The sequence below is a fragment of the Piliocolobus tephrosceles genome, chromosome 21 (genome assembly GCF_002776525.5).
Source record: "Piliocolobus tephrosceles isolate RC106 chromosome 21, ASM277652v3, whole genome shotgun sequence".
Lineage (NCBI taxonomy): Eukaryota > Metazoa > Chordata > Mammalia > Primates > Cercopithecidae > Piliocolobus > Piliocolobus tephrosceles.
The window spans coordinates 38,396,585-38,418,269 of NC_045454.1; the positions used below are offsets into that span (position 1 = coordinate 38,396,585).

The window sequence follows — 21,685 nt, forward strand, 5'->3', positions numbered from 1 at the left end:
AATGTATTACCTTCTATGAGACTTTGGGACTCTTAACTTCTTCTGGCTCAGCAATCATAACCAGTAAGTATCATCTACTGGGGAAAGAGAAAGATACGTGAAAATGACTCCTCTGGAAACTTCAGATACCAACACGGACGCCCTAAAACCTGGTTTACCCAGCTCAAAACCACAGGGTTATTTAAGATTTATTTCGGTCCCAAAGGCACTTCCTCAACCTCAGGCAATGTGATGTAACTTACAGGGCATTTCTTTGTTAGGGTTTACCGACTCAATCATCCTAAAGGTGATCAACAACAGCTAAGCAGAAAAGGTACAGCAAATAAACGAAAAGCAGAACCATGGGTCTGATGGCGAAAGAGGGGAAGCAGTTCGCTTTTCTGATAGCAAGAGTCAGCTGACCTGAGATACATACATCAATCCTCATGAGATTTCTTGAGCAAGGAAAGGTGGTTGGCTTACGGCACAGTAGGGAGCTTCCAGGGCTGGCTGGCGTGGGATACCTGTACCACAGGAATGCAGGGGTCATCCCTTCCTCCAGGTATGTGTGACTGTAACAGTGACTGAGACTTAACCTATCCCCCAGTCAGGGGCCACTTTATTCAACAATTGGTTATTTTCTCCTCCTCTTTCTTCTGCTCTGAACATTCTCACCTTTTCCCTTTGGGGTATGGTTTCCTTCCTGACTACCCTATTCAAAGTATGCTCTCAAATATCCCTAAAATGTTCCTTACCCAATCTAGTAGCTTGGTTTTTTGTTTGTTTTGTTTGTTTTGTTTTTTGAGATGGAATCTTGCTGTCACCCAGGCTGGAGCACAGTGACACGATCTTGGCTCACTGCAACCTCTGCCTCCCGGGTTCAAGTGATTCTCCTGCCTCAGCCTCCTGAGTAGCTGGGATTACAGGCACACATCACCACACCTGGCTAATTTTTGTATTTTTAGTAGAGACGGGGTTTCACCATGTTGCCCTGGCTGGTTTCAAACTCCTGACCTCAGGTGATCTGCCTGCCTCGGCCTGCTAGGATTACAGGCATGAGCCACCACACCCAGCCTCTAATCGGTTGTTCATCTTCCTCTTGGCGAGTTTTGTTTTCTAACTGATGTCCTCTCCTTCTTGATAACTTCTGCAACCTAGCCCTGCCCTGACTTTTTTCCTTTTTCTCTTGCTATTCTTTCTTCTCCCTCCTTTATCATTTTCCTGTGACAAGAAAATAAATGCTAATTTTATCATTAATTTTAGAGGTCATTATATTAAGTGAAATAACTCAGACACCAAAAGACAAATGCCTTATGTTCTCGTTTATCAGTGGGAGCTAAATAATGTGGACACATGGACATAGAGAGTAGAATGATAAATGATGAAGACTGGGAAAGCAGAGGGAGTAGAAGGAGAGTGGAAAATGAGAAGTTACCTAATGGGTACAATGTACATCATTTGGATGGTGGATACTCTAAAAGTCTTGACTTCACCACTGTGCAATCGATGCATGCAACAAAATTACACTTGTATCCCATAAATTTACACAAACAAAATAATAATCAACATTTTTGAAAACTCACTACACATCCTACATGTACTAATCTGTTGCATCATCAGTATGCTCATGGGGTATCCTCATCTTACAGATGAGAAAACCGGGACACAGAGAGGTTATGTTATTTGTCCAACATCACACAGCTAGTAAATAACTGGGATTTGAACCCAAACCATCTGTCTCCGGATCTTTGCTATAATGCTCCTCCCACAGGATCCTTCCTGGGGGGTCTTCTGTTTTTCTACTCCCTCTCCCTATAGGAATCTCATAATTTCATGGCTTCAATCTTTCCATCTTTCCAGCTCCAGATGAATTAACAATATTGACAGTCCCAATATCAATCAAAGCTTATATTTATTAAGCAGCTACTTTAGCCTGACATTAGGCTTAAATTGCTTTACATTGTCACACAGCATCTCCACATTACAGATAATAAATTGCATCATAGAGAGGTTGTGTGAATTGCTCAAAGCCTCACAGCTATTCTGCTGCAGAGGCAGTTGATAGGCCATAAATTTGATCAAAATAATACAAGCTACATTTAAATCCTAATGCCGTGTCTCCCTCACCTTTGCAACCCCTAGCATAGCATCTTATATATAAGAGGTGTTTCAGTATATGTGGAATCAAACGTGAATGAAGCGGCCTTTTTGCAACTGGAGACAGAGTCCTCGACACTTCTGAGGTGGATTATCAGTGAATTTCCATTATCCAGGAACTCTTAGCCCATATCACTAGATGGTACAGGCAAGGGTGAAGATATGAGCATTGGGTCAAGAATTAGGATTCTAGGGTTGGGCATGGTAGCTCATACCTATAATCCCAGAGCTTCGGCAGGCCAAGGCAGGAAGATTGCTGGAGCCAGGAGTTCGAAACCAATCTGAGCACCATAGCAAGGCTCTGTCTCCACGAAATACTGAAAAAAAAAAAATTAGCCAGGCCTGGTGGCATACACCTGTAGTCCCAGCTACCCTGGAGGCTGAGGTGGGAGGACTGCTTGAGCTCAAGAGTTCAAAGTTGCAGTGAACTGTGACTGCATCACTGCACTCCAGCCTGAGCAACAGAGCTCAAATGATAGCACAGGCAGCAAGCTAGAGCAATTAGGCAACAAGAAAGAAAGAAAAAGCATCCAAATGGGAAAGGAGGAAATCAAATGGTGACAGAGGCAGCCAGCATCGGTGGAGGACTTTCTGCCTGACATTGTGCTCTACACAGTCCCTCATTTGGGTCATCTCCAAAACCCCACAAAGTAGGTCATACTGCCACCCTATTTCACATAAGGAAACTTAGTGAGGTTAAACAACTTACCCAAATTTGCCCAACTAGTGTGCCAGCCACTTAACCCCAGGGGGCCCGTTTCCTCATCTGCAAAATGAGTCAGTGGATGATTTCTAAAGTTTCTTAGAACTCTGGGATTCTGACACACCAATGACTCTTCAGAAACCCTAACTTAAGACACAAGCCCAAATTAGTGAGTAATTTGCTGGTTAGACTGAAGACTAGTTAGTCTTTAGTCTTGCTGTTTAGACTAAAGATCAGTCTTAAGGAAACATGATGGTCCCCGAGACTGCCTGCATTTTAGGAACAGGGTAACACTATTCAGCCATACGGGTTTATCAGTTAGCCCTTTGAGCTAGTCATCATTTGGGCAGGTGTAAGGTTTGTGTGGCTGCTACACATTCATGTTTATACAAAAGAAGAAAGGACTGGGCACAGTGGCTCACACCTATAATTCCAACACTTTGGGAGGCTGTGGAGGGAGGGTCACTTGAGGTGAATAGTTCAAGACCAGCTTGGTTAACACAGCAAGACCCAATCTCTACCAAAAAAAAAAAAATGTTTAATTAGCCACGAGTGGTATCTCACGCATGTAGCCCAGGAGTGCAAGGCTATAGTGAGCTATGATTGCACCACTGCACTCCAACCGGGGCAACAGAAAGAGAACCTGCCTCAAAAAAAAAAAAAAAAATACAAATAAAAAATGTAAGAGGAAGGGGACTTTAAAGGAAACATCAGCCTGATGTTAAGCCCAGCTGAGAATATTCAAAATGTTCTATGAATGCAATTGCGTAACTAACTGATGACAAACCGGACCTGGCATCTTCTTAGGGGAAGAGTGAGAATTATGGGAAGAAAAATAACAGTCCCCCCAAAGACATCCACATCCTAATCCCTGGAACCTGTTAATATGTTACCTTACATGGTAAAAGAAACTTTGCAAATGTTGATTAAGCTAAGAATCTTACTATGGGGGTAGTACCCTGAATTTTCCAGGGGGCCTAATGTAATAATCACAAAGGTCCTCTTAAGAGGAAGCTGGAAGATCAGGAAGACAAGAAGCTGCTGTGCTGCTGGATTTAAAGAAGGGGGAAGGGTCTATGAGCCAAGAATTGCAGGCAGCTTCTAGAAGCTGGAAAAGGCAAGGAGACAGATTCTCCCCTAGAACTTTCAAAAGAAACCAGCCCTGCTAACATTCTTGATTTTAGCCTATAGAGGCTGATTGAAGACTTCTGACCTCCAGACCTGTCAGAGAATAAATCAGTGTTACTTTAAGCCACTACATTCATGGTAATTTGTGATAGCAGCAATTGGAAACTCAAGAGAGGGATCCAGAAAGATTTAGATTGCTCCCATTGCCACTCTTGAAGAGTCACACAGTTAGCCCCCAGGGCCTCTTCTCCAAAATCCTGCCATTGGTCTGCACTGCCCTAAATGACCAAGTCACATATCACTCTGTACTGGACTTTGAGGCTCCAGTCAGATCTGGTGAGTGGCATCTGCCGGGAGAAAAAGGACAAGTCACTGTCACAATAAACATGCCAACCTGGTATTTACAATCTGAACAGCACTTCCATGCATGTAGTCCCCTGTGGGATTTCTGAAGGAGAGGCTATGTGGTGTAATGGGTTATCAGCTAGAACCCAGAACCCGTGTTTAACTTCAGCTCTGCCACTGACTAGCCCCAGTGAATGGAGCAAGCTACTCACCCTCCCCGTGCCTCCATTTCTTAATCTGAAAACCAGAGATGATGCTAATAGCACTTTCCTGCTAAAGTCGTTGCAAAACTGAAGTGAGTTCATGTGTGTAAAGTGCATAGTATGTAGTAAGAGCTATTTTCTCTTAGACATTATGGAAATAGGGTTGAGACCTTTGCGCAATTCCCCGACAAAGGAAATTTTCTCTCCAAGACATTAGTGAGCAATGAGGAGTGAGTGTTTAAGTCAAACAGAAATCCTGGAGCGGAAAAATGCAATTAACAAACTAAAAAATGCATCAACTGTCTCAACAGAAGAATTGATCAAGCAGAAGAAAATTTGTTGGCTCAAAGTCAGGCTACTCGAAAATACAGTCAGAGGGAAAAAAAAAGAAAAAAATGTTTAAATGCTTATGAGATATAGAAAATAGCCTCAAAATGGTAAATCTAAGAGTCACTGACCTAAAAGAGGGAGTGGAGAAATAGATAGGGGTAGAAGTGTAAGCCAAAAATAGAATTCTAAGCCCCCTGACCATCTGAAAGGACCCTTCCTCTCAACAAGGGCATTCTAAAGCTAAGCTGAAAAACTAGCTCAAGATGGGAAATGGGAGGGAGTGGAACATAGCTCTTTATACACTCCTCCCTTTTGGAATTACTGATAATTCCAACAAACTCTTTAAGTCTGATAAAAAACATTTACAATCAGCCGGGCACGGTGGCTCACGCCTGTAATCCCAGCACTTTCAGAGACCGTCAGGAGATCGAGATCATCCTGGCTAACACGGTGAAACCCTGTCGCTACTAAAAATACAAAAAATAAGCTGGGCTTATAGTCCCAGCTACTCAGGAGGCTGAGGCCGGAAAATGGCGTGAACCTGGGAGGCAGAGTTTGCAGTGAGCCGAGATCACGCCACTGCACTCTAGCCTGGGCGACAGAGCGAGACTCCGTCTCAAAAAACAAAGAAAAAAGAAAAAAAAGAAACATTTACAGTCTATTCTCTCTGAAGCCTGTTACCTGGAGGCTTCACCTGTGTGATAAAACCTTGGTCTCCACGACCCCTTTATCTTAACCCAAACATTCCTAAGTCTTTTTTTTTTGTTTTTTTGTTTTTTTTGAGTTGGAGTTTTACTCTTGTTGCCCAGGCTGGAGTGCAATGGCACAATCTCAGCTCACCGCAACCTCCGCCTCCCAGGTTCAAGCCATTTTCCTGCCTCAGCTTCCCAAGAAGCTGGGATTACAGGCATGCGCCACCACGCCCAGCTAATTTTGTATTTTCAGTAAAGACAGGGTTTCTCCATGGTGGTCAGACTGGTCTCGAACTCCCGACCTCAGGCTGCCTGCCTCAGCCTCACAAAATGCTGGGATTACAGGCATAAGCCGCCGCACCCAGCCACATTCCTAAGTCTTTAGACAATAACAACTCTTTCAACAATTACCAATCAGAAAATCTTTCAATCGGTCTATGACCTGGAAGCCCCACTTCCAGCTGTCCCACCTTTCTGGACAGAACCAATGTATCTTACATGTATTTGATTGATGTCTCATGCCTCCCTAAAGTGTATAAAACTAAGCTGTACCCTGACCACCTTGGGCACATGTTCTCAAGATCTCTTGAGGGCAGTGTCATGGACCATTAGTCACTCATACTTGGCTCAGAACAAATCTCTTCAAATATTTTGCAGAGTTTGACTCTTTTTGTCGACAGAAGGTTTATTCAAAGAAATAATGGCAGGGAAGTTTGCAAATCTAGAGAAATAAATTAATATCCATATAGAAGGTCCAAGATCACCAAGGAGATTCAATTAAAATAAGAAGACTCCAAGGCATATAATAATTAAACTCTCAAAGGTCAAGGACAAAGAGAGGACCCTAAAAGCAGCATGAAAAAATAAACAAATAACATGTAAAGGAGATCCAGTATGTCTGGCAGCAAACCTTTTAGTGGGAAACCCACAGGAAAAGAGAGAATAAGATATACTCGGCAGTATAGAGTTCTAGTTTTAAAAACTGAAAAGAGTTGGCTAGGTGCAGTGGCTCACACCTGTAATCCCAGCACTTTGGCAGGCCGAGGTGAGCAGATCACAAGGTCAGGAGCTCAAAACCAGCCAGGCCAACATAGTGAAACCCCATCTCTACTAAAAATACAAAAATTAGCTGGGCATAGAGGCACATGCCTGTAATCCCAGCTACTCAGGAGGCTGAGGCAGGAGAATTGCTTGAACCCAGGAGGTGGAAGTTGCAGTGAGCCAAGATCGCACCATTGCATTCCAGCCTGAGCAACAGGGCGAGACTCCATTTCAAAAAAAGAAAGAAAAGAGTTATGGAGATGGTTGCAAAACATTATGAATATACTGAATTCCACTAAAGTGTACACTTAAAAATGGTTAAGATGGTAAATTTCATGTTATGTGTATTCTATCATAACTTTAAACATGGGGAAAAAATCAGTGAGCAAGGTAGATTTTACTATCTCATTCATAGGCAAGATAGAGGGATGTTTACATTACATTTTATTCAGAAAAAGTCCCACCTGCTTCAAGTCTCGCTTCTTCGCCATCAGCTTCCACATCTCCTCCCTGCTGAGCCTCCTCTGGGCAGCCACAGTGTCCCTTCTCCACCTACTCTAGACTCTCAGCCTCAGATCTTCTCTCAATCCTTCCAACTCTGGTCCTTTATCATGCACAGGAATCAAACTTTATCCCAGTTCCACCAAAATAGTTCACTCTCATCTATACCCATTACCCTATTTGGTAGACAAAGACCCTTTTGTTATCAGGACCCACCTTCTTAGGGGATAACCAATGTTGCAATTAAGGTTATGAGTCACCAGAGCTCAATTTCAAGTAGTGCACACCAGAAGGCTATGATGGTTGTTTATACTGAAAAATTTCCACACCATTTGTAAATAATCGTTACCCAGAACCAGTTTCCAGGACACTCCTGCCAATCCAGACCTTGCTTGGGGACCCCAACTGAGCAGCTGAAAGGCTAATGCCTGATGCATCAGAGAGGGTCTCTGGGGTTTATTCTGATTGGTCAATTCCTGCACTGTACCAGTTGTTAAATATTTTTAATACCATTCTTACAAATGGCAAATAATTCTGTAAATAAGCATTCCAGGACCACCCAACTGAGCCCTTCACAGATTCCTGACCCACGGAAGCCATAAGAGAATGAAAAGAAGGTACAGTGAGAACAAGTGATCAGAGTGATGGAAGATTGGGAAAGGAAGAGAAAAAAAGCAGTCCATCTGTCCAGCATCTGTAGGTCTTTGCAGAAGCAGGAACATGACTGATGATACCTCCTGATGTTGGAAAGGCATGGGGAAGAGCAAAGGGCTCTTTACCAGACACAACAGAGCCAGCCTGAGCAGACTATTTTCCAAAAAGGCGGAAATAATATCCCCCATCCAAAATGTGTTTCTAGAATCTTGCTGGTCTCTCATAAGGAGGAAGAACTTGATTCTTCTCCACTTGAATCTGAATGAGCTTGTAACTTGCTTGTAACCAAGGGAATATGATGAAAGTAGAGCTAGGTGACTTTCAGGGATGAGTGTCAAGAGGAGATGCAGCCTCACTGGCTGGGGCACTCATGCTTAGAGCTTAGATGTGCCATTAAAGCAGCCTGCTTCAGGTCTCCATGTTGGAAGGAAGCCCAAAGCAGCCCATCACCCTGAGACAACAGGTGAAGGGACAACAATGCCCAGCTAGTTCTCAGCTGTTGCAGCCCCATCCACTAACTGACTACAATCATATGAGACCATCAAGCTAGAACCGCCCAGCTGAGCCCTTCCCAGATTCTTGACCCACAGAAACCAAGAGTGATAACAAAACAAACATTTTTTTCTTAGATTCAAGAGGTACATGTGCTTGAATGTTACATGGATATTACGTGCATAATGGTGGAGACTGGGTTTCGGATGTACCCATCACCCAAATATTAAACATTGTACCCAGTAGGTAATTTTTCAACTCTCACCACCCCACATCCTTCCCTTTTTTAGTGGCTTAAAACAACATTTTTGTTGAGTATGGAGATCTCTTAAAGAACTAAAAATAGAACTACTGTTGAACCCAGAAATCCCACTACTGGGTATCTACCCAAAAAAATAATACTAATAATCACTGGCTAGGCACAGTGGCTCATGCCACTGTAATCTCAGCACTTTGGGAGGCTGAGGCAAGGTGGATCACTTGAAGTCAGGAGTTCAACACCAGCCTGGCCAACATGTTGAAACCCCGCTCTCTACTAAAAATACAAAAATTAGCCAGGCGTGGTAGCGAGCACCTGTAATCCAAGCTACTTGGTAGGCTAAGGCAGGAGAATCGATTGAACCTGGGAGGCGGAGGTTGCAGTGAGCCAAGATTGCACCACTGCACTCCAGCCTGAGTGACAGAAAAAGACTCTGTCTCAAAAAAAAAAAGTAATCATTATATCAAAAAGACACCTGCGCTCATATGTTTATGGCAGCACTATTCACAATAGCCAAGTCATGGCTATTATGAAGTCCCCAGAGTCTATTGTCTCCATCTTCATGTCCAGGTCTGCCTGTTGTTTAGCTCCCACATATAAGTGAGAACATACAATATTTGATTTTCTGCTACTGAGTTAGTTCACTTAGGATAATGACCTCCAGCTCCATCAGTGTTGCTGCTGAGGGCATGATTTCATTCTTTCTTATGGCTGCATAGTGTTCCATGGTGTATATACGGCATATTTTCTTTATCGAGTCAACTGTTGGTGGACACTTAGGTTGGCTCCATGACTTGCCTATTGTGAATAATGAGTGCCACTCATAATAAACATATGAGTGCAGGTGTCTTTTTGATATAATGATTTCTTTTCCTTTGGGTAGATACCCAGTAGTGGGATTGCTGGGTCCAACAGTGGTCCTATTTTTAGTTCTTTGAGAGATCTCCATACTCAACAAAAATGTTGTTTTAAGTCATTACATTTTTGTGATTTGTTACAGTGATAGATAACTGATACACAGCCCTTGGGGCATTTCTTGGAATCATTCCTCAATTGTTTCATGTCTCTCCCTTCTGTTTCCCATCTATTCCAGGCCTCTGCTTTCTGCTGTGCTTCTTTGGAGCTATGACTCCAAAAATCAAAGGTGAGTGCTCAGAGCCAAAACAGGGAAGGTGTGGACCCAGGGCTGGACCTGGCTCCACTTTTCTACAATGGGCTGGAAAAAAGTGCCTGTTCTGAGAGCAATATTTGGGAAGGCTTGCTCCTGTGTTTCATTATTTATTTGCTTAATTGATATAGCCTTTTATTTATCTTCTTGTTTGATTTTTAATCTGTCTGTTTTTGCTAACCACAATGGGTACAACGTGGAGACAGAACAGAAAATAAAACACACAAAGTCTCATGAAGCAGACATGCTAGTGGGAAGAGACAAAGGAATGGTAATCATTATCATTCTGATTATAAAAAAGTCAACAAATAATGAAATAAGGTCATTTCTGTTTAATGTTACTCCCGTGGGACTCTCTCTCTGGATTCACCTCTTGAATCTAAGAAAAAAGAAAAAAGAAGTTTGTCTGGTTATCACTCTTGGTTTCTGTGGGTTAAGAATCTGGGAAAGACTCAGGCGTAGGGTGGAGCCTGAGAGTCTCTTTTTTCTTCTTTTTTTTTTTTTTTTTTGAGACGGAGGCGGGTTCCGCCGCCCAGCCCGGAGTGGAGTGGCCGGATCTCAGCTCACTGCAAGCACCACCTCTCGGGTTCTCGCCATTCTCCTGCCTCAGTCTCCCGAGTAGCTGGGACTACAGGCGCCCGCCACCTCGCCCAGCTAGTTTTTTTGTATTTTTTAGTAGAGACGGGGTTTCACCATGTTAGCCAGGATGGTCTCGATCTCCTGACCTCGTGATCCACCCGTCTCGACCTCCCAAAGTGCTGGGATTACAGGCTTGAGCCGCCACGCCCGGCCTTCTTGTTCTTTTTTTGAGACAGAGTCTCACTCTGCCACCCAGGCTGGAGTGCAGTAGTGCTATCTCGACTCACTGCAACCTCTGCCTCCCGGGTTCAAGTGAATCTCGTGCCTCACCCTCCCGAGTAGCTGGGACTAGAGACACATGCCATGCTGGGCTGATTTTTGCATTTTTTTGTAGAGACTGGGTTTCACCGTGACACCCAGGCTGGTCTCCAACTCCTGGCCTCAAATCGCCTGTCCACCTCAACCTCCCAAATTGCTGGGATTACAGGCATAAGCCACCAAGCCCAGCCTGGAGTGAATGTTTAGTGGGTATAGAGTTTCAGTTTTATAAGATGAAAACAGTTATGGAGATGGTTCCACAACATTATGAATGTATTAAATTCCACTGAACTGTACACTTAGTAATGGCTAAGATGGTAAATTTCTTTTTTTTCTTTTTCTTTTTTATTATACTTTAAGTTCTAGGGTACATGTGCACAACGTGCAGGTTTGTTACATAGGTGTACATGTGCCATGTTGGTGTGCTGCATCCATCAACTTGACATTTACATTAGGTATTTCTCCTAATGCTATCCCTCCCCCAGCCTCCCACTCCCCATACTGAGTAAACCAGTATACTCAGTATGGTAAGGTATTAAGTCATAGAAAAGATTAAGAGTAGATTTTTAGAGCTGACTTTGAACTAAGCAGAACCTGGGCAGGAAGGGAAGGGATAGGAAAGAAATGAGTGGCAGAGGGTACCGCCTCTCCCTGTCCCCCTAGGAGAATTGTGCATACTTAGTGGGTGACTATTTTGCTCCACTGAGTACAATACCACCACTTCTATATACAAATGGCCAACAGGCCAGGCACAGTGGCTCACACCTGTAATCCCAGCACTCTGGGAGGCTGAGGCAGGTGGATCACTTGAAGTCAGGAGTTTGAAACCAGCCTGGCCAACATGGTGAAACCCTGTGTCTACCAAAAACACAAAAATTAGCCAGGTGTGGTGGGGTGCATCTGTAATCCCAGCTACTCGGGAGGCTGAGACACGAGAATCGCTTGAACCTGGGAGGTGGAGGCTACAGTGAGCCGAGATCACACCTTTGCACGCCAGCCTGGACAACAGGGCAAGACTCTGTCTTTAAAAAAAAAAAAAAAAAAAAAAAAGGCCAAGAAACATGAAAAAATGCTCAACATGACTAATTATATGGGAAATGCAAATCAAAACCACAATGCAATACCACCTTACTCCTGCAAGAATGGCCCTAATCAAAAAACTAATAGATGTTGGCAGGGCGCGGTGGCTCACGCTTGTAATCCCAGCACTTTGGGAGGCCGGGACAGGTGGATCACGAGGTCAGGAGATCGAGACCATCCTGGCTAACACGGTGAAACCCCATCTCTACTAAAAATCCTCACAAAAAAAATTAGCCTGGCGTGGTGGTGGGTGCCTGTAGTCCCAGCTACTCAGGAGGCTGAGGGAGGAGAATGGCGTGAACCCGGGAGGCAGAGCTTGCAGTGAGCCAAGATCAAGCCACTGCACTCCAGCCTGGGCGACAGAGCGAGACTCTGTTCCCAAAATAAATAAATAAATAATAGATGTTGGCTTGGATGTAGTGAAAAGGCAACACTTTACACAGATGGTGGGAATTAAAACTAGTACAACCACCTTGGAAAACACTGTGGAGATTCCTTAAAGAACTAAAAGTAGCTCTACCATTTGATCCAGCAATCCCATTACTGGGTATCTACCCAGAGGAAAAGAAGCATTATACAAAAACATACTTGCACAAGCATGTTTACAGCAGCATGCACAATTCACAATTGCAAAACTATGGAACCAGCTCAAATGCCCATCAATCAACAAGTGGATAAAGAAAACACTATATATATATATATGTATGTGTATATATGTGTATAAATATATAACTTATATATTATAATGCACAATTATATATTATGTTATATATCATATTATAACATACAAATTATATAACATATAATTTTATTTTTACCCAAAAATAAAATTCCAAAGACTAGGCATGGTGGCTCACACCTGTAATCCCAGTGCTTTGGGAGGTCAAGGCAGGTAGATCACTTGAGCGCAAGGAGTTAAGAGACCAACCTGGGCAACACAGCAAGACCCCCATCTCTACAAAAAAAATTTTAATTAGCTGGGCATTTTGGCACATGCCTGTAATCTGAACTACTCAGAAGGCTGAGGCAGGAGGATCGCTTGAGCCCAGGAGGTTGAGGATGCAGTGGGCTATGATCATGCCACTGCACACCAGCCTGGGCAATAGAGCGAGACCCTATCTCTTAAAAAATAAAGTAAAATAAAACAAAATTCAAAATGCATTAAGACTTGCATGCATGGTCAATTACAACCTTGCTTCAATTGCATATTTGGCACGGTCCATTCCCAGGATGGAACACTGCAATGCCTTTTAAAATAATGAGGTTTCTCCACACGTGAAGCTGTGGAAAAAAACGTCAGGCAAAATTTTACAGGAAAACCAAACAGAGCAGTATGTGTACTATGTTCCTGTAATGTAAAGAAAAAGGATGCACATATGTGTGTTTATGGATTGGAATTTTTCTGAAAAGTATACAATAGGCAGTAGACAGCTCAGAATCTGGGGTAATAAGAGACTTATTGTTGGATTTTTTTTTCAATTCTGTGAATTTATCATTTTCATAATCATGAAGTCTCAAGAAAAGATACCTTAACATATACCATGATCAGAATCTGCCTCCCATGGTACCCAAGAAATTCAAATTTTTTTGTTTGTTTGTTTTAGAGACAGAGCCTCACTCTGTCACCCAGGCTGCGGTGCAATGACATGACCACGACTCACTGCAGCCTCAAACTCCTGGGCTCAAGCAATCCTCCCGTTTCAGCCTCCAGAGTAGCTGGGACTACAGGCACATGCCACCATGCCTGGCTAATTTTTAAATTATTTTTCATAGCAGTAGTGTCTTGCTATGTTACCCAGGTTGCTCTCCAACTCCAGCCTCAAGGAATCCTCCTACCTTGGCCTCCTAAAGCACTGGAATTACAGATGTTAACAGGCATGCTCACCATGCCACTCACCATGCTTCTCACCATGGTGAGATTGCAATGGCGCCATCTCGGCTCACTGCAACCTCCACCTCCCGGGTTCAAGCAATTCTCCTGTCTCAACCTTCTGAGTAGTTGGGATTATAGGCATGAGCCACTACACTTGGCTACTTTTGTATTTTTAGTAGAGACGGGGTTTCACCATGTTGGTCAGGCTTGTCTTGAACTCCTGACCTCAGGTGGTCCACCTGCCTCAGCCTCCCAAAGTGCTGGGATTACAGGCACCTGCCACCACACCTGGCTAATTTTGTATTTTTCAGTAGAGACGGGGCTTCACCATGTGAAAATTCTCACCAGGCGGAGTGAGCCACCATGCCTGGACACTCTAATTTTTTAATGAGCTTAGATCTCACAAGAGGAAAAGGCACAGCCTTGAGAGGCCCTGCCCAGAGGCGAGGCCCCATTATTATTATTATTTACATATATAATATGTCAGGGGAGTGGGGGACTGGGGGAGGGATAGCATTAGGAGAAACACCTAATGTAAATATCGAGTTGATGGGTGCAGCAAACCAACATGGCACACGTATACCTATGTAACAAATATATGTATATATATATGTATGTATGTATGTTTTGAAACAGAGTCTCCCTCTGTCACCCAGGCTGGAGTGCAGTGGTGCAATCTCAGCTCACTGCAACCTCCACGTCACGGGTTCGAGCAATTCTCCTGCCTTAGCCTCCTGAGTAGCTAGGATTATAAGCATGCGCCACCACACCTGGCTATTTTTTGTATTTTTAGTAGAGATGGGGTTTCAGCATGTTGACCAGGCTTGTCTTGAACTCCTGACCTCAGGTGATCCAGAGGCAGGGCCTAATTATAACAGGAGAGTTTGTGACCCCAGTCCATTTCACCTGCCCCTCTTCTCCCTGCAGCTTCCTGTGCTAACTGCCCCCCAAATGCTTCCTGTGTCAATAACAGTCACTGCACCTGCAACAGTGGATATGTTTCTGGATCTGGGCAGAAACTATTCACATTCCCCTTGGAGACATGTAACGGTAAAGTATTTTTTAATTATTATTATTATTATTATTTTATTTTTTTTTTAGAGACAGGGTCTTGCTCTGTTGCCCAGGCTGGACTAATGTGGCATGATCAAAGCTCACCACAGGCTGGACACAGTGGTTCAAGCCTGTAATCCCAGCACTTGGGGCGGCCGAGGCGGGCAGATCACTTGAGGTCAGGAGTTTGAGACCAGCCTAGCCAAAATGGCAAAACCTCATCTCTACTAAAAATACAAAACTTAGCGGGCATGGTGGTGGGCCCCTATAATCTCAGCTACTCAAGAGGCTGAGGCATGAGAATAGCTTGAATCTGGGAGGCAGAGGTTGCAGTGAGCCGAGATTGCACCACTGCACTCCAGCCTAGGCAACAGATCGAGACTCTCTGATCAAAATAAATAAAACCACTCAATGCAGCCTCCAACTCCTAGAATCAAGCCTCTCAAGTAACTGCGACTACAGGTGTGCCACCACGCCCAGCTAATTTTTTTTTTCTATTTTTTGTAGAGATGGGTTATTACCATGTTGTCCAGGCTAGTCTCATACTCCTGAGCTCAAGCAATCCTCCTGCCTCGGCCTCCCAAAGTGCTGGGATTACAGGTGTGACGCCTGCACCTGTCCAGGGGTAATTTGCAAGTCATCCAGAGGAAGGAGCAAAAGGGAGGCAAAATGGGGGCTGTTTTGGAAACTTGGCTGTTCATTTGAGATAGTTTCTTGTTTCAGCCAGGCATGGTGGCTCACGCCTGTAATCCCAGCACTTTGGGAGGCCGAGGCAAATGGATCACCTGAAGTCAGGAGTTTGAGACCAGCCTGGCCAACATAGTGAAACCCTGTCTCTGCTAAAAATACAAAACTCAGCCGGGCAGGGTGGTGCATGCCTGTAATCCCAGTTATTCAGGAGGCTGAGATAGGAGAATCACTTGAACTCAGAGGTTCAAGGCAGAGGTTGCAGAGAGCCGAGATCCTGCCGTTGCACTCCAGCCTGGATGACAGAGCAAGACTGTGTCTCAGAAAGAAAAGATAGTTTCTTGTTTCATTTCACGACTTCCTCCCAGTGTTTCCTGGGATCCCCTCCCAAATAAAGTACTTGTACTTACATCCTCATCTCAATGTCTGCTTCTTGGAGAACCCCCACCAAAGTCAATGAAGACAGCAAAAAAACAAGATAACCATTACCTAAACTGATTTGTCTCGGAAAGCCAGGACAGACCCTGGGGTAAAGAGCGCAACTCCTGACACATAGTAGATGCTCAATAAATCTTTGCTGAATGAATGACACAATTCCTTCTTTGTGTTCCAGATATTAATGAATGTGAACCACCCTATAGTGTATATTGTGGATTAAACGCTGCATGTCACAATGTCAAAGGAAGTTTCTACTGTCGCTGTGTCCCAGGATATAGACTCCAGTCTGGGGAAGAACGATTCAGTAATTCCAGTGGGAACACCTGTCAGGGTAAGAACATTTTTGTCCTCCTTCCTTCCTCTGTTTTTTCGTTTGTTTTGTTTTGTTTTGTTTTGAGACAGAGTCTCGCTCTGTAGCCCAGGCTGGAGTGCAGTGGCTGAAACCTCCGCCTCCCGGGCTCAAGCGATTCTCCTGTGTCAGTCTCCCGAGTAGCTGAGATTATAGACGTGCATCACAACTCCGAGCTAATTTTTTTGATCCACCGGCCTCAACCTCCCAAAGTGCTGGGACTTCTTACGGAGAGGAATCCTTCCTCATTTTTTATTGACTCTAACATCAGAAAATATGTACTTGTTGTGGGGCCAGGATATGGTTTTTATTTTCTGCAGGGAACTAGAAGGAAAGAAGGAAGTTCAAGTTGAGGGAAATAATGGGGTGAGAAAGGGAACTGTAGTTTCGAGATGGAGGAAGTGGTAAGGTGGTGATTGAGACCACATTCTTGGAATTGCAAGGAAGAGAAACTCACTCAGGCTAACAGGCAGAAAAGATGGGTTTATGAAAAGGCTGCATGGCCATGCCCTGCAAGGACAGGAATGCAGCTGGGCTTCTGGAATTAACTAAAACTGGGACTCGACACCCCTAGTGTGCATCTCCTATTCCCTGTCTCTGATCGTCTTTGGGTCTACTCCTTTCTTCTCTTTCACTGCAGGCTGGCTTTCTCTGCTTCCTAGACCACAGGACAGAAAATATGTCCACCGGCCGGGAAGGTTGGCTCACGCCTGTAATCCCAGTACTTTGGGAGGCCAAGGCCTGGTCTCAAGCAATCCTCCTGCCTTGGCCTCCCAAAGTGCTGGGATTATAGGCATAAGCCACAGTGCCCAGCCATAAATCTGTCATTTACTAAGCAATGCGCAGCTCTATTGACAGCGTAGAGACAGACAGTGATTCTACCTGGGTTCTGATGTTAATCTCTTAAATTTGTCTTATTTTACAAAAAAGAACACTCGAGACTGGGAGTTCAAGACCAGCCTGGCCAACGTGGCGAAACCCGATTTCTACTAAAAATACAAACATTAGCTGGGTGTGGTGGCGGGTGCCTGTCATCCCAGCTGCTCGGGAGGCTGAGGCACAAGAATCACTTGATCCAGGGAAGCGGAGGTGGTCGTGAGATGAGATCGTGCCACTGCACCCCAGGCTGGGTAACAGAGCAAAACTCTGTCTCAAAAAAAAAAAAAAAAGCGGGGGGAATATGACCACCAACTGCTCCAGATCTTACCATGGTTTTTTTTTTGTTTTTTTTCCCCCCAACCAACCAGAGAGAGATCAGTTGACTCTCTCTCTGAGACCCCACTGCAAATTCCTCGGGAATGAACACGTTGGCCCGGTTTGAGCCTCATGTGCACCCGTGAATCGGTGTCCAGGGAGAGATGCTGTGTCATATAAATATGACCACTCCCATGGAAAACACGGATGGGAAAAGTCTATATGGGAAAAAGAGATGAGACTTGGTAGACCACCCATGAGGTACTGGCTACTGTTGGCATAATAAGAGAGACTTTTTAAAAATTCTTCAGAGATGGAGTCTCACTCTGTCACCCAGGCTGGAGTACAGTGGCACCGTCAAAGCTCACTACAGCCTTGAACTTCTAGGCTCAATCCTCCCACGTCAGCCTCCTGAGTAGCTGAGATTATAGGTGTGAGCCACCATACCTGGTTAATTTCTTCGTTTTTTGTAGAGATGGGATTCTCACTATGTCACCCAGGCTGGTCTCAAACTCCTGGTCTCAAGCAATCCTCCTGCCTTGGCCTCCCAAAGTGCTGGGATTATAGGTGTAAGCCACAGCACCCAGCCGTAAATCTGTCTTTTACTAAGCAATGCGCACCTCTGTTGACAGCATAGAGACAGACAGTGATTCTACCTGGGTTCTGATGTTAATCACTTAAATTTGTCTTATTTTACAAAAAAGAAAAATGCCTTTGGTTGTTTTCCTAATGTTAAGAGCTCTGCACCATCCTTTTATAAAGACTGAGCCCATTTGGGGCTCATTATTACCAAGGCTGGCAGCTCTAAGCAACCCACATCCCCACCCAGTGATAAAGTGTGTAGCTTTGGTTCAAAAGGGCAATTTTCTACAATGAATACGGTTTCCTGTAACAAACATATTCCAGACTCAGGGTTGTAAGTCAAAGTTCTTGAACTCTTAAAATAAAATGTTCAGTATTAAAACAAAGCTGTTTGTGCTTTCGAGCAAATAGACTGAGCTGAAAACCAAGACGTAGAATAAGTACAGATTTAACCTCAGCATGATGATAAAAGATACGTAAACATTTGCTAGCCTTTCCTTGTTCTTTTTTTTTTTTCAGAGAGAGTCTCGTTCTGTCTCCCAGGCTGGAGCGCACTGGTGGATTTCTGCTCACTGCAACCTTTGCCTCCTAGGTTCAAGCGATTCTCCTGCCTCAGCCTCCCAAGTAGCTGGGATTACAGGCACCCGCCACCATGCCCAGCTAATTTTTTATTTTTGGTAGAGACAGGGTTTTGCCATGTTGGCCAGGCTGGTCTCAAACGCCTGGGCTCATGTGATCCTCCTGCCTCAGCCTCCCAAGCAGCTGGGTCTACAGGTGCACCCTTCCTCGAATTTCTAAAGTAGAGATGCCCTCACTAAGCACAGGAACCAACACAAAAGTCTTCATTAACAGCTGATGACCAGACATTGATGCTTCTGTTTCGGTTATCATTCCCATCCAGGCTGACTCTAAACACAGGAGGCTTCTAATTTTCTGTTTTCTTGGCCATTTCAGTTCCAATTTCCAGTCAAGCTGGAATAAAAGAATTTGGAGGCCAGGCGCGGTGGCTCACGCCTGTAATCCTCACATTTTGGGAGGCCAAGGGGGGTGGATTGCCTGAGGTCAGGAATTTGAGACCAGACTGGCCAACATGGCAAAACCCTATCTCTACAAAAAATACAAAAAAAAAAAAAAAAATTAGCAGAGTGTGGTGGTACACTCCTATAATCCCAGCTACTCGGGGGGCTGAGGCAGAGGATTGCTTGAGTCTAGAAGGTTGAGGTTGCAATGAGCCAAGATTGTGCCACTGCACTCCAGCCTGGGCAACAGAATGAGACCCTGTCTTAAAAAAAAAAAAAAAAAAAAAAGCCGGGTGCAACGGCTCAAGCCTGTAATCCCCAGCCCTTCGGGAGGCCGAGGCAGGAGGATCACGAGGTCAGGAGTTTGAGACCAGCCTGGCCAACATGGTGAAACCCCCTCTCTACTAAGAATACAAAAATTAGCTGGGCCTGCAGGTGCATGCCTGTAATCCCAGCTACTCAGGAGGCTGAGGCACGAGCATCACTTGAACCCAGGAGGTGAAGGTTGCAGTGAACCGAGGTTGCACCATTGCACTCCAGCCTGGGCAACAGAGTGAGACTCTGTCTCAAAATTAAAATTTAAATTTAAAAAAAAATTTTTTTTAATTAAAAATTTAAAAGTTTTTAAAAAAATAACAGATAAAGACTATGAGTTCAAGCTTTCACTTCCTAGGTGCAAAGTTGCCCAACCCATTACTTACCCCACAGGCCCACCCCTCTGCCTGGTCACTCTCAGTTCCAAAAGTAACTCCATCATGATGTCTTTTGCAGACACGAACTCCTCAAAGACAACCCAAGGCAGGAAAGAGGTGAGTGCAGGCTGATCCCCGGACCCCACCCAGGTAACAAACATCAGTAACAAACATTTACAAAGCCCAGAGTGATCAAATGGGGATGGATTTAGGACAAAATATATATTATATATAAATATATACTATTTAGGATAAAGTACATATTATATATATATTATTACCATATAATATATTACTACACAATAGTACATATTTATATATTATATATAATTATATATTATATATATCTGTGGTATATATACATATACCTATAGATAGATATAGATATACCATTAGGTATCCCACTATATGTGTATCATTATCCAGCTCACTATAGATATATCACTACATATACAGTTGAACAGCACACATTTGAAATGCAGGGATCCATTTACACGAGGACATTTTTCAACCAAATGTGAATCAAAACTACAGTACTGCCGGGCTGGGCGCGGCGGCTTAAGCCTGTAATCCCAGCACTTTGGGAGGCTGAGGCAGGTGGATCACTTGAGGTCAGGAGTTCGAGACCAGCCTGGCCAACATGGTAAAACCTCATCTCTAATAAAAATACAAAAATTAGCCAGGTATGGTGGCGCATGCCTGCAATCTCAGCAACCCCGGAAGCTGAGGGAGGAGAATCACTTGAATCCAGAAGGCGGAGGTTGCAGTAAGAGTGAGAGGAGATGCTGCCACTGCACTCCAGCCTGGGTGACAGAGCAAGACTCTGTCTCAAAACAAACAAACAAACAAACAAAAAATATAACAAGACTCCATCTCAAAAATAAATAAATAAATAGTGACATAGGAGTTAAAAAGAAATTACTTAGGCAGATAGTGAGGGTAAGGAAGTCCTCGGTGAGGTTTTCCTTTTAACAAAGAGCAGCTCCAAAATCATTTTATTTTCCTTTTTTTTTTTTTTTTTTGAGACGGAGTCTCACTCTGTTGCCCAGGTTGGAGTGCAGTGGCGTGATCTCAGCTCACTGCAAGCTCCGCCTCCTGGATTCACACCATTCTCCTGCCTCAGCCTCCCAAGTAACTGGGACTACAGATGCCCGCCACCACGCCCGGCTAATTCTTTGTATTTTTAGTAGAGACGGGGTTTCACCATGTTAGCCAGGATGGTCTCGATCTCCTGACCCCGTGATTCACCCGCCTCGGCCTCCCAAAGTGAATCATTTTATATTCTAACAAAGAGCAGACTGTAAAATCGAGCTGCAGACATAGACAGGCAAGCTGGAAGCTTATGGGTCAATGTCAGCAGCTGTGCCAATACGAAAAAGCTACCTGAGACTAGACATGATCAAAATGGCAGCTCCATCTTCCCTTCTCTTTGCCAGTCACCTGTACAGTAAGGAGCAGACAAGGTGGTACTGGCCAAGTGGGTAGGGCAACCAGCCTTCACCGAGCAGTATGTAAATGTCACACCTGGCCCAACCAATCTGTGGGCCCTACATAATTCAGACACCGCCTCCTCAGCCTGACTATAAAATCTAGTGCCTGACTGTAAAATCTAGTCGGTGAGCGGGATTTTCCTTTCGGGCATCCCTCTTCTCACAAGGGAGGGAGCTGTTCTACTTTCTTTCTTCTTTCTTCTTTTTTTTTTTTTTTTTGAGATGGAGTCTCGCTCTGTCGCCCAGTCTAGAGTGCAGTGACGCAATCTTGGCTCACTACAACCTCTGCCTCCTCCGCCTACAAGATTCAAGCCATTCTCCTGCCTCAGCATCCCAAGTAGCTGGGATTGCAGGCATGTGCCACCACCCCTCGCTAATTTTGTATTTTCAGTAGAGACGGGGTTTCACCATGTTGGTCAGGTTGGTCTTGAACTCCTGACCTCAGGGGATCCACCCCCCACCTCAGCCTCCCAAAATTCTGGAATTTCAGGCATGAGCCACCGCTCCCGGCCCTCTTTTCTCTTTCTTTTGCCTATTAAACCTCCACTCCTAAACTTACTCCTCATGCGTGTCCATGTCCTTAATCTTGGCGCAAGATGACAAACTCCGGGTATTTGCCCCAAACAATGACACTGCTTCAGTAGTGGCAACCACTCCCTTGTTGTGACAGTGACAACCA

The 21,685-nt window shown here is 44.3% G+C and overlaps 1 protein-coding gene across 5 annotated transcripts in view; it reads left to right on the forward strand.

The window, feature by feature from the left end:
• Window positions 1-299: 299 nt before the first annotated feature.
• Window positions 300-21,685, forward strand: part of ADGRE3 (adhesion G protein-coupled receptor E3) — a 62,761-nt gene continuing 41,375 nt past the window's right edge. For 2 of the 5 annotated variants that reach the window (XM_026456928.1, XM_026456930.1), the window contains exons 1-5: window positions 300-541; window positions 9,578-9,628; window positions 14,430-14,552; window positions 15,856-16,011; window positions 19,596-19,633. In XM_026456928.1, the coding sequence (XP_026312713.1) occupies window positions 517-541; window positions 9,578-9,628; window positions 14,430-14,552; window positions 15,856-16,011; window positions 19,596-19,633 (393 nt within the window). In that variant the 5' untranslated portion in view covers window positions 300-516. Of the gene's footprint in view, window positions 542-9,577; window positions 9,629-14,429; window positions 14,553-15,855; window positions 16,012-19,595; window positions 19,634-21,685 lie in introns of those variants that run through there. The other 3 variants (XM_026456929.1, XM_026456932.1, XM_026456931.1) reach the window with 3 other exon arrangements.